Raw genomic sequence first — 13,186 nt, 5'->3', positions numbered from 1 at the left:
TGTCAGACACCCGGGAGAAGAAATCAACCATTCAAAAATCAAGGCTATCATGGAATTGCCACCTCCAAAGAATTTGAAGAAATTAAATCGACCCGGCAAAAATCAAGGCTATCATGGAGATGCCTCCTCCAAAGAAGTTAAAACAGCTTCAATCCTTCCAAGGAAGATTAGCTTATATCAGGAAATTTATTTCGAATCTCTCTGGTAGAGTCAAGCCTTTCTCCATACTGGTAAAAAAGGATGCACCATTTGTCTGGGACACCGAGTGCTAAGTAGCTTTCAAAGACATAAAAAGGTACTTAATGAATCCACTAGTACTTGCTGCCCGATACACGGCAGACCCTTGATATTATACACAGCAGCTCTCGATGGGTCACTGGGAGCACTTTTGGCACAGAATAATGAGGAAGGAAAGGAGCAAGCTCTATACTATTTCAGCAGGATGTTGGTGAGAGCTGAAAATTCATACTCACCAATAGAAAAGCATTGTTTAGCCCTTATATTTGCTGTCAAGAAATTGTGGCATTAAATGCTCGAGCACAAAATTTATTTAGTGTCAAAATTCGATCCACTCAAGTTTTAATGACAAGACCTATCTTAACTGGAAGGCTAGCGAAATGGGCAGTTATTCTTCTGGAGTTTGACATTACCTATATACCGCAAAAGGCTGTTAAGGGGCAAGCACTCGATGATTTTTTAGTAGCACACTCAGTACGTGATGACTCACCTTTAATGTGCAATCTACCGGATGAAGAGGTATTGCTTGTTGAGGATGAACAACCTTATTGGGAGATGTATTTCGATGGAGCATTTTCCATCCAACCTGCATATAGCTAGAATATTCCGTAAGTAAGGGCAGGAGTTGGTCTAATTTTTGTGACACCTGAGAGAAGAATTTTGCGATATTCTCTAGCACTTTCTGAACCTCATACAAATAATGAAGCTAAATATGAAACCTTAATTGCAGGATTAGAAGTAGTCGTTGTCATGAATATACAACGGCTACACATCTACAGGGACTCTCTGCTAATCATTAACCAAGTGATAGGCGAATATAAAGTTCACAAGCTAGAATTGACCAAATATCAAAAAAGGGTGCAAGAACTCATTAGGGAAATACCTAATGTCATGCTGGAAAGGGTCTCCCGAGCCGTAAATGGTAAGGCTGATGCTCTAGCTAGATTGGCTAAAGAGCTAGCTGATCCTAATCTTGACGAAGTCTATGTGACCATCAAGAATAGAAAGATCCTGTCACCTACGAACTTAAATTTTGAAGAAGAATCAAAAGAAATTCATTAGGCGAATGCGCTAAAATTGAAGGGCGATGATTGGAGGGAACCTTTCATTAATTATTTTAAATACAACGAACTCTCTGAAGAAAAGTGAAAAGAAGTTCAATTGAAAAAGAGAGCAATGCGGTACGCTTTCGTGAATGATATCCTCTATAGAAGTTCCTACGATTAGTTATGGCTGAGATGTGTATCGCCAAAAGAAATCAAATAGATTATGCATGAAGTCCATTCGGGTGTATGTGGCGCCCACCAATCTGGTCCCAAGATGTGCCTCATGATTAAACACTTGGGTTATTATTGGCCCACAATGTTTCAAGATTGTATGGAATACGCTAGGAAATGCCATCAATGCCAAGTCCATAACGATTTTATTCACTAACATCACAACCCTCTACACCCGACAATTGCCTCTTGGCCATTTGACATGTGAGGAACAGACGTCATAGGGCCAATTAATCCTTCCTCATCCCGAGGACACAAATTTATTCTCGCAGCAATAGATTACTTCTCTAGATAGGCTGAGGATGCTCCTTTGAGAAAAGTGAAAGCAGATAATGTCATGAAATTTTTTAGAGAAAATATTTTGAACCGCTTTGGAGTTTCTCGTCGAATTATCTCCGACAATGTCTCAGCCTTCAAAAGTTTTAAGGTCAGCAGATCGCCTCCCACTATAAAATTGACTGGCGATATTCGTCGATCTATAATCCAAGAGCTAATGGTTTGGCCGAAGCTTTTAATAAGACTCTAGTTAAACTTCTGAAGAAAATCATTGGTAAAAATAAGAGGGAATGGCACGACAAGATTTCAGATGCACTCTGGGCTTACCGAACAACTTTTAAAACCCCTACTCAAGCCACTCCTTATTCTTTGGTTTTCCGAACGGAAGCTATCCTTCCTATGGAAATAGAGCTACCATCACTAAGGATGGCGGTTCAACACGAAATGACGAATGAAGAAAATATCTTCTTGAGACTTGCTGAACTGGATTCTCTGGACGAGATGCAATTGGCTGCGCAATAGAACCTAGAACTTTATCAGTCTCAAATGTCAAGGGCTTACAACAAATTGGTGTGTGCCCGAACTTTTCAAGCAAGGGATTTGGTACTAGTTCACTGACGGTCTATAATTATAAACAGACATACTGGGGGCAAATTCGATGCAAATTGGGAAGGTCCCTACATTATAGAACAAGTATATGAGGGAGGAGCTTATCAATTAATTAATGCAAAAGGAGAAAGACCAATGCCGCCAATCAACGACCGATTTTTGAAGAAATACTATTCGTAAGAAAAAAAAAGAAAATATATGCACTTCCTTTTTGCTCGCGTAAGCGCTCACAGCAAAAGGTGGGGGGCACTTTGTTTGGGTTAAAAAACAAGTTCAAAAAAAAAGAAATAAATAAAAAAAGGGTTGGATATAAAGATTTCAAAAAAAAAAAAAAAATCCCAACCTCCCTCCTTTTCTCAAATTGGTAAAAAATAATAATAAAAAAAAGGGAAACAAAAAAGGAGAGAAGGAATCCCCTTTCTCTTTCCTTTCAAAAAAAAGAGAGAAAGTATTCAAAATAAGGAGTATAAATTAGTTGATTGAGATTTCTTTCCTTAATAGATTGATTTTTAAAATTATTCCCAAAAGGGAATCACTTTTGAATCCTCTATAAAATATAATCCAAATTTGCAAAAGAGGTTGGAATGATTTTTTTTAGAGAGTTCTAGAGCAAAAAAAACGAAAAAAAGAAAAAAAAAAAGAACAAAGAAGAAAAAAGAAAATAAAAAGGTTTTTTTTTATATTCTCTCCCCCTCTCTCTCTCTCTCGGGATGCATGCACAAGGGGGCAACCCCCCCAATCTCTTTTCCTCCCAGGCGTGCTGGAGGCCGGGGGGTTGCCATGAGCACCTCCTTCTCCTCTGTCCGTACCACAAAAAAAAAGAGCTTCGGCTTTTTTATCGGGCGACGACGATGATCGCGATGACTTCCACAACAACAAAGAGTAATGCATGCATACAAATGGCGTAAGGACGATTTTTTTTTCGATTTGATCAACACGACCATCTTCGTGATAGGCTCGAATCTATCAAATTCGATATTAAATCGTTACTTTCACCGTATGTATGCATCGCTAATCCCTATACCGAGTGGCAATCTTAGTGATAGGCTCGACACGATTAAAGGGTTGATCGAGTGGCCATCTTCGTGATAGGCTCGAAACGATCAAACCCGCGTATGCATCACCAATCCTTATACTGAGCAGTCATCTTCGCGATAGGCTCGACACGGTTAAAAGGTTGATCGAGCGGCCATCTTCGTGATAGGCTCGACACGATTAAACCCGCACATTTGAACAAAATTTTTTTTTTGAAAAATAACAAAAAATGATGAACATATTAATTTGCCATCTTCGTGATAGGCATTGTTCAAATCATTCGCCATCTTCGTGGTAGGCACGATTCGACTTGATCAACTCGCCATCTTCGTTGTAGGCACGGATCGATTCAACTACATTATCATCTTCGTGATAGGCTCATATTTGATCAAATCACTATCTTCGTGATCGGCTCAACAGGAACAAATCTGCGTACTTAGACAAAAAAAATAAATGAATAAATAAATAAAAAAAAAAGAAAGAAAGGAGGAGAAGAAGAAAAAAAAAAAGTAAATAAAAAAAGGGGGATAGGGAGCGTCAGGAAGAGGGCCCGCCTCTCCCACTCTCTCGGATTCGTACATAGAGAGAGAAAGAGAGTTGGGTTCTCTCTCCCTTAGTCAAAAAAAAAAAGAAAGAAAGAAAATAAAAGAAAAAAAAGGAGAACAAAAAAAAAGAAAAGAAAAATAAATGAAGAAATGGGTTTGGAGTTATTTAATTGAAAGGGGCTCAATCCATAATTTATACTTCCAGTTGGTAATTGGCTCTGATGACAATTGTAACGTCCCAATTTTTCAGGGGGTCAACCATCATAGGACTACTCCCATCCTAGCACGCTTTAACTCTTTTAACCTCTTGAGCCTAGCCACTCCCCAAAATGCTTAAGCCACGTTAAGAGTTTAGCCCTATTATATCTTTTATATAGGACTACCTGGGGTCTCACATGTCAACTTATGCATGCATCGATTTCTAAACATTTAATTGCTGTCAAAAGAATCTTTTGATTTCTCAAAGGATTAGTGGATCATGGACGCCATATTAGAATTGGCAATCTTGATTTGCATCCCAATTGCGATGACGATCTGACAGGAGATCCCAATGATCATCCGCTCTACTAGTGGGTTTGGTATTTTTCTTAGCCCGTGTTTAGTATCTTGGTGTGCAAAAACAAAAAAACAAAAAACAACCTACAATATTTTGTTCTAGTACGGATGCCGAATATTGCTCTCACCCACACTACTGCCAAGCTTTCTTGGGTACACTTGCTTCTTAAAGATATTCACATAATTTCTACATTTCAAATCTATTATTTATTGTGACAACATTAGTGCTATCTGACTTGTCTATAAACCTATCTTTCATATTTGAACAAAATATATTGAAATGGATTATCATTTTGTATAAGAAAAGATTGTTCGACAATATCTTGATGTTCAATATGTAGCATTGCAAGATCAAATTACTGACATCTTTACTGAAAGACTATCTTCTCATCGATTCAAATTTCTCAAGGACAAACTAATGGTTCTCAAAGACAAGCTAATGGTGTGTGCCCTCCCATTAGCTTTAGGGGGCCCAATGGACGATCAAGTGATCATAAAATTAAAGAATTAACTAGTGAAAACCCCGCGCTTCGCTCTGGATAAGTAGATTACGTTTGATATAAATAAATCGATCGTAAAACCATACAAAATAATTTTCTTTAGAGAAAAAAAATTATACTGAAATCAAACTATTGAAGTACAGTCCGCAACCACGAATGATGCACCTCTCACGGTTAATCTTAAAATTAATTCTCCCGTGGGGTAGTATTCATGATTCAGATTAATATATATATATATATATATATATNCCCACTAGTACATAATAAAAAATATATATATATATATATATATATATATATATATATATATATATATATATATATATATATATATATATATATGGTTATCAGGTATTGTGGATTCATGGCTTCCAATAAACGCAAGCATCTATTGTTAATTATCCCTTCAAAGTGTTAGGGCTCCTTCGATTAAGAGACCTCTGTAATGCTGAAATAAACTGAAATTGAATAAAAAGTGGATTTTATAACATAATCCATTGTATAGTTACATAGCTTAACCAGGAGCATACTCCCAGTGTGCATGAAAATGATTAGTTCAACGACATGAATATGACGGTTGATTGAATTTGATTCTGAACCAAAGTATATGATCAGATTGATTTGATTGGGCTCTATATGTTTCAGTGCTCAACAATATTGTTCACCCTAAGATGAAAGGTTGATTAAATTCCATGTATATACATTGGATTTTAATCAGATTTGATTCAAATTAAATCCTAGTTAGGTGCATTAGAGTTTGATTTGATTAAATTGATTTAAGCTTTCATCCTAAATGTATGTGTTAGGATTAGCCCAAATATTTCGAATTAGACTCTAATTTTATATCTTAGAGTCTAGTGTAATTAAGCTCTATGCTTCTATGTTAGAGCTTAATTACACCTCACATTGAGTTCACTATAAGGCGAAATATTAACTAAATCCTAATTATAAATATTAGGATTAGTCGAAATTTGATTTAAATTAAACTCTAAGTGTATGTATTAGAGTCTAATTTAGTTTCATTTGGGTTCACCATGAGGTGAAATATCAACTAAATCCTAATTATATATATTAGGATTAGTCAAAATTTAAATTAAACTCCAAGTGTATGTATTAGAGTCTAAATCAACTAAATCCTAATTATATATTAGGATTAATCAAATATAATTTAAATTAAACTCTAAGTGTATGTATTAGAGTCTAATTTGGGTTCACCATGAGGTGAAATATCAATTAAATCCTGGTTACATATATTAGGATTAGTCAAATGTAATTTAAATTAAACTCTAAGTGTATGTATTAGAGTCTAATTTGGATTCACCATGAGGTGAAATATCAACTAAATCCTAGTTATATATATTAGGATTAGTCAAAATTAAACTCTATGTGTATGTATTAGAGTCTAATTCAATTCCATTTATTTGAACTCTAAGTAAATGTATTAGAGTTCAATTGAACTGATTAGGTGAAACCTAATAGATGGTTTGATCAATTCTAAACAAATATTTTAGAATTTGANTCTAAGTGTATGTATTAGAGTCTAATTTGGATTCACCATGAGGTGAAATATCAACTAAATCCTAGTTATATATATTAGGATTAGTCAAAATTAAACTCTAAGTGTATGTATTAGAGTCTAATTCAATTTCATTTATTTGAACTCTAAGTAAATGTATTAGAATTCAATTGATCTGATTAGATGAAACCTAATAGATGGTTTGATCAATTATAAACAAATATTTTAGAATTTGATCTAATATGAATGTGATAACAATATGACCCTAGCTTAATATGCTAGAGAATTGGATTAAACCTTAACAAATTTGGTTTCATATTTGATCTGATAGGCATGATTTAAGGTCTTGGTTTGGGTTAGATTTTTGGGTTTGATGTTGGTCTGAATTGGTTCTCAATTTAGATTTTATTCGATTTGGGCATTTTTATGAACCAGTTTGGAATTCAAACTTGGGCTAGGTATAGCTTCAAGTTATGGTTCAATTCTCGAATGGATTCATTCATGGTCCAAATTCGGGTCCATATAGTTGCATTCAAACATGGACTAGATTCAGGCCTACATGGTATGGACTCAAGTTGAGGCCTGAATTAAATTTTAAGTTCTGGATATAGGCATAGGCCCAGTTTAGGCCCGTTTACTATGGATTCAGGTTGAGGCTTGAATTATATGTGGGCTCAGGCTCAATTTAGGCCCGTATAGCGTAAGTCCAAATTGTCTTTTAAGCAAGCCATAGAATTGGGCCCAGATTTATGTTTGGGTTGAACTTGGGTCATGTTGAGCTTGGGTTATGAGATTTGAGGTGAGAACGGGCTTGGTCCATTGTTTTGAGGTGGTTAATTTAGGATCATATGAGATTGTAAGATTCAGAATCAAATTCATCGCTTAAAAATTTCGAATGCATTTTTTTATTTGTCAAATTCTTAGTCATTAATCACATAAAAGGTCCAATGCAATCTCAATTTGGTCGAATTTGGCCAAATCGAAAGATTCGACTTTGAAAAGAATATTAATCGGTAATCCGACTAATTTTCTTTTGTCTCTTCATTGTAGGAGAATTAAGAAAACACTTTTTTTTTTCTTTATCTCCTTTGAAAATATAAGACAACAAAGATAGATAATTCTTCTTTGTCTCTTTTACATTCATGGGATAACTAAGGTAGAAAAATTCCTTCCTTGCCTCCCTTTTTGTAACAAAGCTCCCTCTCTCTTTCATAATTAGAGAAGTAATCTCTTTCTCTCTTTTGACAATATAATTTTTTTTTGCAAAGAGAAGAGCACCGCTCTCTCCCATCGACTCTCCCTCTTTCGATGATACTATATTTTTTATAAAGAGAAGAGCACCGCTCACTCTCTTTTGATAAGGCATTTTTTATAAAGAGAAGAGCACCACTCTCTCTCTTTATGTACAAATCGGGTTCACCGTCAAAAGTACATCTTAGGCATTTCATCAAATAATTGGTAGGCATGATTCGTTGGCGCCAACTCCGTCAGAGCAATATCCTAGGCAGCTTTGTAGGCGGCAAGGCTGATGCTGTTGCTGACGAGCCTGCTGAGATTGGTCTGCACGTTCACGAGCCGCCTGCCGCCGCGCACCAATCGTCGGCGCATTCTGCAGCGCGTCCGCGGCCTGAGCGTGCTCCACCTTGAGTGCCGCAGCCTGGACTGATGTCGCGGCTCATTGTGGACACAGATCAAACACCTGGTGAGCGGAGGGGGTAAAGCAGGAGAGGAGCATGATGAAGAAGAAGGCGCCGACCGCCACGCTCGGTCGCTGCAGGAAGAGGGTGACGTCGAGGAGGAAAGTGCCGACCACCATGTTCGGCCGTTGGAGGAAGAGGATGACGACGAGGTAGCGGGCGGGCTCGGCGGCGCAGGGGTCGGCGAGGAGGCGGGCGGTTTCGGCGAACGCCTGGTCGAAGCGAGGGGCTCGCGGTAGACGGTGTAGATGTAGGGGATGCGGTTGAGGCCGTCGCGGACGGCGCTGACGACGACGCACTCGGCGGCGACGTAGTAGGCGGCCTTCTCGAAGGTCGACACGGGGTGGTCGACGAGGACGATGGGGTCGTAGCCGTGGCGGCCGAAGCGGGCGTTGATGCGGCGGGTGATGGAACGGCCTCGTCGGCCACCTCCTCGACGTCGCGGCCGTGGCTGCGCGCCGGGTTGACGATCTGGACGAACACGGCGTGGCCACGGAGCTCAGGGCGCTTCTCGAGGAGCCGCTCCATGGCGAGGAACTTGAGGCCGATGCCCTTGAAGAGGTCGACGTCGTCGACCCCGAGGAGGACGACGCGGTCTTTGAAGGCGAGGGAGAGGTCGCGGAGCGTGGCGAGGGCCTCGGGCGCGGCGACCACGGAGCGGAGCTGGGCCATGTCGACGCCGACGGGGAGGATCTTGACGGTGACGGTGCGGCCGTAGTACTCGACGCCGAGGTGCCCGCGGTTAGACTGGTGGGCGAGGCCGAGCATGCGGCTGCAGCAGGAGAGGAAGTGGCGGGGGTGGTAGGCGACGAAGGCGTCAGTGACGTCCTGCCCGCCGAGGCTGAGCAACGGGAGCGCGCCGCCTGGATGCCGCTCCGCCCACGCCGTCACATGCGACCGCGACTTCTTCTTTGTCGTCGTCGCTATTGCTCGTTTTTTTAAAAAAAATAAAATATTCTCCTCCTTTTCGCCTCCCTTTCTCTTGTGAGAGAGGAAGAGAAGAGGAGGGAAGGAGATACAGAGGGCTTCTCTTTTTTTTTTTTTTTTTTTTTTTAGGAGAGAGAGATCTTTAATTGTGGCATCAATGGAGAAGAGAGAAAAAAATTTATTTTTTTTTTAACCTTTCTTTTTCTCTTTCGTAAACAGGAGTAGTGGGATTTTTTTTTAGGAATGGATTTGAGAATTGAAAAACAACTGTGTCCGTTCCTCTTTTTCCTTTCTCATTGAGAGATATTTATGGAACTAGTCTAACTATCTGGGAGAACGTGCGTATGGTGAGGTTTGTGGGAAGTTACGATATAGGACCATGGGATCATGGGTATTAAATTGCATATTAGTCCTTCCCATTTGTTTATATTATACCTTAGTTAAAATAACAGAATATTATATGTTTGAATGAGCATCTTGCAAATATATAAAAGGGAAATGACTAATTTGCTATTTGTTATACCCATTCATGCCTACGAGAATATCCCACTTTTTGTAGTCTATGCACCTGGTGCATGGATTAACCTATGCATCAGATTCAAAATTTGAACTCAAATTTCTCCATGCACCTAGTTCATGGATCATCTCATACACCATTATTCAAATTTTCTCTCTTTCTATCTTTTTCTTTCTCTTTTTTTTTTTTCGCATTTTTTTTTTNTATACTGAAATCAAACTATTGAAGTACGACAAAGCTTTCAAATAGAAAAATGATTAAACTATAAAAATAGCTGCTGTCAAATAGAGAAATCATCAAACAATGAAATTCTTGGAGTGAAAATTTATTTTCTTTAGGATGATTTTCTAAAATACTTTTTTTGAAGTGCGACATAGCTCTCAAATATTTTATACTAAAAAATTGAGAAGAAAGGTGAAAAAGTTTATATAAAATCAAATTTTAAATCAAATATATTATTGCTATTTTTTTTTACCTAAAAAATTCACAAAAACACAAAAAATTTCATGAAAAAAAATCTGATTCAACGCTGAAAAATTGCAAAAAAAAATCATAGAAAAAAAAAATCAAAAACCTCAACACACCCACTTCCTTGACCATCCTCAAGGTCAAATCGACGTCCCTAAGCCTTGTCCCGCACTGCTGCCGCCGTCATCAAACATGAAGTAAAAAAAAAAAAGAAAAAGGTACAGAGAAGAAGAAAAAGAGAAGAAAAGTTTAAAAAAGGGGGAAAAAAAGAAAAGGACATAGAGCTGTGGTTTTTTTTTTTGTGTTCGACGATGCCGCATTAGCCACTAACACCGCCCAAGTTGTCGTCGCAGCCGTGACCCCCACCCGTCACTGTGGTGACCGTCACTGTCGCCGCCCAATCTATTGCTACCGCCGTCGTTGCTGCCCAAACCGCTGAAGCCTACTTTGAATTCCCTCACATAAGAGGGAAAGAGTGTGCGGGTACTACGAAAAAGAGATGGAGAGAGAGGGGGACTGTCTAGCGGAGCAAAGAGAGATAGAAGGGATGAGAGACAGAGAGAGGAGGCAGAGAGAGTAAGGAAGATGCGGAGAGGGAGAGGAAGGGGCAGCTGTAGGAGGAAAGAGAGAGAAGAGAAGAGAGAGAAGGTGGGGCCACTTAGAGGGGGGGAGAGAGAGAAGGAGAAAGAGGAAGAGAGAAGTGAGGCCACCTGTAGAAGGAAAGAGAGAGAAAGGAGAGAGGGGAAAAGAGAGAAAGGTGGGGCCACCTATAGAAGGGAAGAGAGAGAGAGAGTGAAGACAAGTATTGAGAACCCGCCACGTGGAATAGGCAAATATAGACATGCCATGTATTTTGAAGGTATTGTCAAATTATATAGTCTAAAGATTATAGATGAATCAAATTCCAAACATTAAGAAATTGCTAACTATGACAAGCATTCAAATCATGATCAACTGAGAAAACTCGAAAATAACAATCTCTCAAGTATGTCAACTACTTCAAATAGAAAATATTTGAATTTAAATGTGTATATTTATAGAATATATTTTTGTAAATATTGTAATCCCAAGGATAGTGAGATTATATTTTGTATCAATAAATTTATATAAATTTATATAGTGAGTGTTGGTTTCGTGTGTTATCAAGACAACAACTATTTCCCACAAATTATAATTTGTTTTATCCATGTATTTTGCTTTTTCTCTCCTGGTGTAAAATATCCTACTTAGGGAATGTATCACAACGGTACTTTGAACTGTCAACTTATTATAAAGGAGATAAAAAGATAAGCACCAAAAAACTAATCCAAGAGATAAAATGAAAATTATATTATTGTTATAGTTTTAAACATCATTTGTTTCCAAGTTAGTTATCTATATAGCTTACATTGATTTTTTTTTTTTCTTTTTTATGATAGATACGTGTTTGTTTCTAGCTAAAATGTAGATTTATCCACCGACCCTATATAATATATAGTATAGATACATATACTAAAATAGAACATTTTTACAAATCTGTTTACATCGATCTGCATCATTTTTTTGCAATGAAACATCCAAATCTACCAGCAACTTCAAAATGCAAAAAAATAAATTGAAAACATAGAATACTTCCTAGAGGCCCATTTACATCTGCATCGTTTTCGGTGATGAAACATCCAAATTTACGAGCAACTTTAAAATACAATAAAATAAACTAAAAAAAAAAAAGAAAACAATTTATTCCAACACTCAAATGAATAGTATTCCACAACTATAATATCCTGCGAGTGTATAAAAGCAGAACTTGGAAAACCCCTAGAGCCAATTGGAGTACATTTGATTCTATTCTTTCTTTTTAGAGAAAGGTTGCAAGTTATCCAATTTTTTTTATAAAAAATAAATTCAACTAAAAATATAAAGCAATTGGACTTTAAACTTAGAACCTCAAGGACACAACCATCAAGGCGTTAGCTAACTATGATAGCCACAGTTGCTAACGCCATCCGACAATTACTTGCACTGTTGAGCTGGTGAGACTAGAAAGTTTTAGCCAATAAAACAGATTCATGGTACTCTTAATTTAGCAAATCATTTTATTCCACAAGCAATGCTACATAAACACCTACTATATGCGTAAGTTTTACAACCTAACCTTTCAAAACTCTATATTTACTTATTTTATCAACCAAACCCCAAAACAGATTTTTAAACCGTGGATGACAACACCACACCACCGAATGTCGCATGTTCCTATTGCTTACCGAAACTTTGTCACTAATAAACCAGTCAACACAACTAACAAACATCCTCAATTTTATGCACCGGTGGCTATTTTCAATGGTCCAGTGAGTTATGTGATTGTCACATGCTGTACGCTCTATATTAACAACATTTTGACGGCAAATCCACACAGATAATCACAATAATAACCGTAATAGAGATTATTTTTACTTAAATAAGTAAAATTTTTGGTACACATAAAATTACAGGTGTTTGGTTGCTGCACCCTCAGCATACCTACGAAGTTTCACATCATAATATTACAAAGTACAAGAGGTGGCTAAATATCAGCAAACATGAATGAAGAAACTACTGTACATATTCAATTGATACAAGGAAGGCATACTTAGGGAAGTAACATTTTTCGGTACAAAGCTTGTAAGCCAGTTTTGCCTTCTCCACCAACTAAAATCCAGTATCCCTCTTAGTCCTTTGACGCGTATTCAGCGAACACAAATGATGTTACGAATATTACAGTCTGCAACAGAGCACGTTTTTAAGCAGTTGAATTGTCGGATTCCCACACCATGCTCGCCTGTTCTTTTAGGGCGGCGTAAAGCTCAGTTGCAATACTAAGAAGAAAATGGTCCGCACCCTGCTTTGCTAGCAGCGAAACTGACACTGGAAGGTTATTGTGCATTCCAAGTGGAATACTAATCTGCAAAGTTTAGTCGGATAGAAAGCAAGAAAAATAAAATAGTTTTAGTAAACAACTTGCATTCATGGTGAACAGTTTGATAAACAATTTTAGTCAACGTGGCTACT

General features: G+C 37.9%; 1 protein-coding gene across 3 annotated transcripts in view; it reads right to left on the bottom strand.

Moving 5' to 3' along the window:
• The window catches only part of LOC109707619 (amidase 1), a 38,609-nt gene continuing 37,984 nt past the window's right edge, over positions 12,562-13,186 (bottom strand). For all 3 annotated transcript variants that reach the window (XM_020229028.1, XM_020229026.1, XM_020229027.1), the window contains one exon: positions 12,562-13,079. In XM_020229028.1, coding sequence (XP_020084617.1) covers positions 12,918-13,079 — 162 coding nt within the window. In that variant the 3' untranslated portion in view covers positions 12,562-12,917. The remainder of the gene's footprint in view (positions 13,080-13,186) is intronic.

The sequence above is a fragment of the Ananas comosus genome, linkage group 3, assembly GCF_001540865.1.
Source record: "Ananas comosus cultivar F153 linkage group 3, ASM154086v1, whole genome shotgun sequence".
Classification (NCBI taxonomy): Eukaryota; Viridiplantae; Streptophyta; class Magnoliopsida; order Poales; family Bromeliaceae; genus Ananas; species Ananas comosus.
The sequence above is the reverse complement of the archived record's forward strand: the minus strand, read 5'-3'. Positions and strand labels throughout refer to the sequence as shown.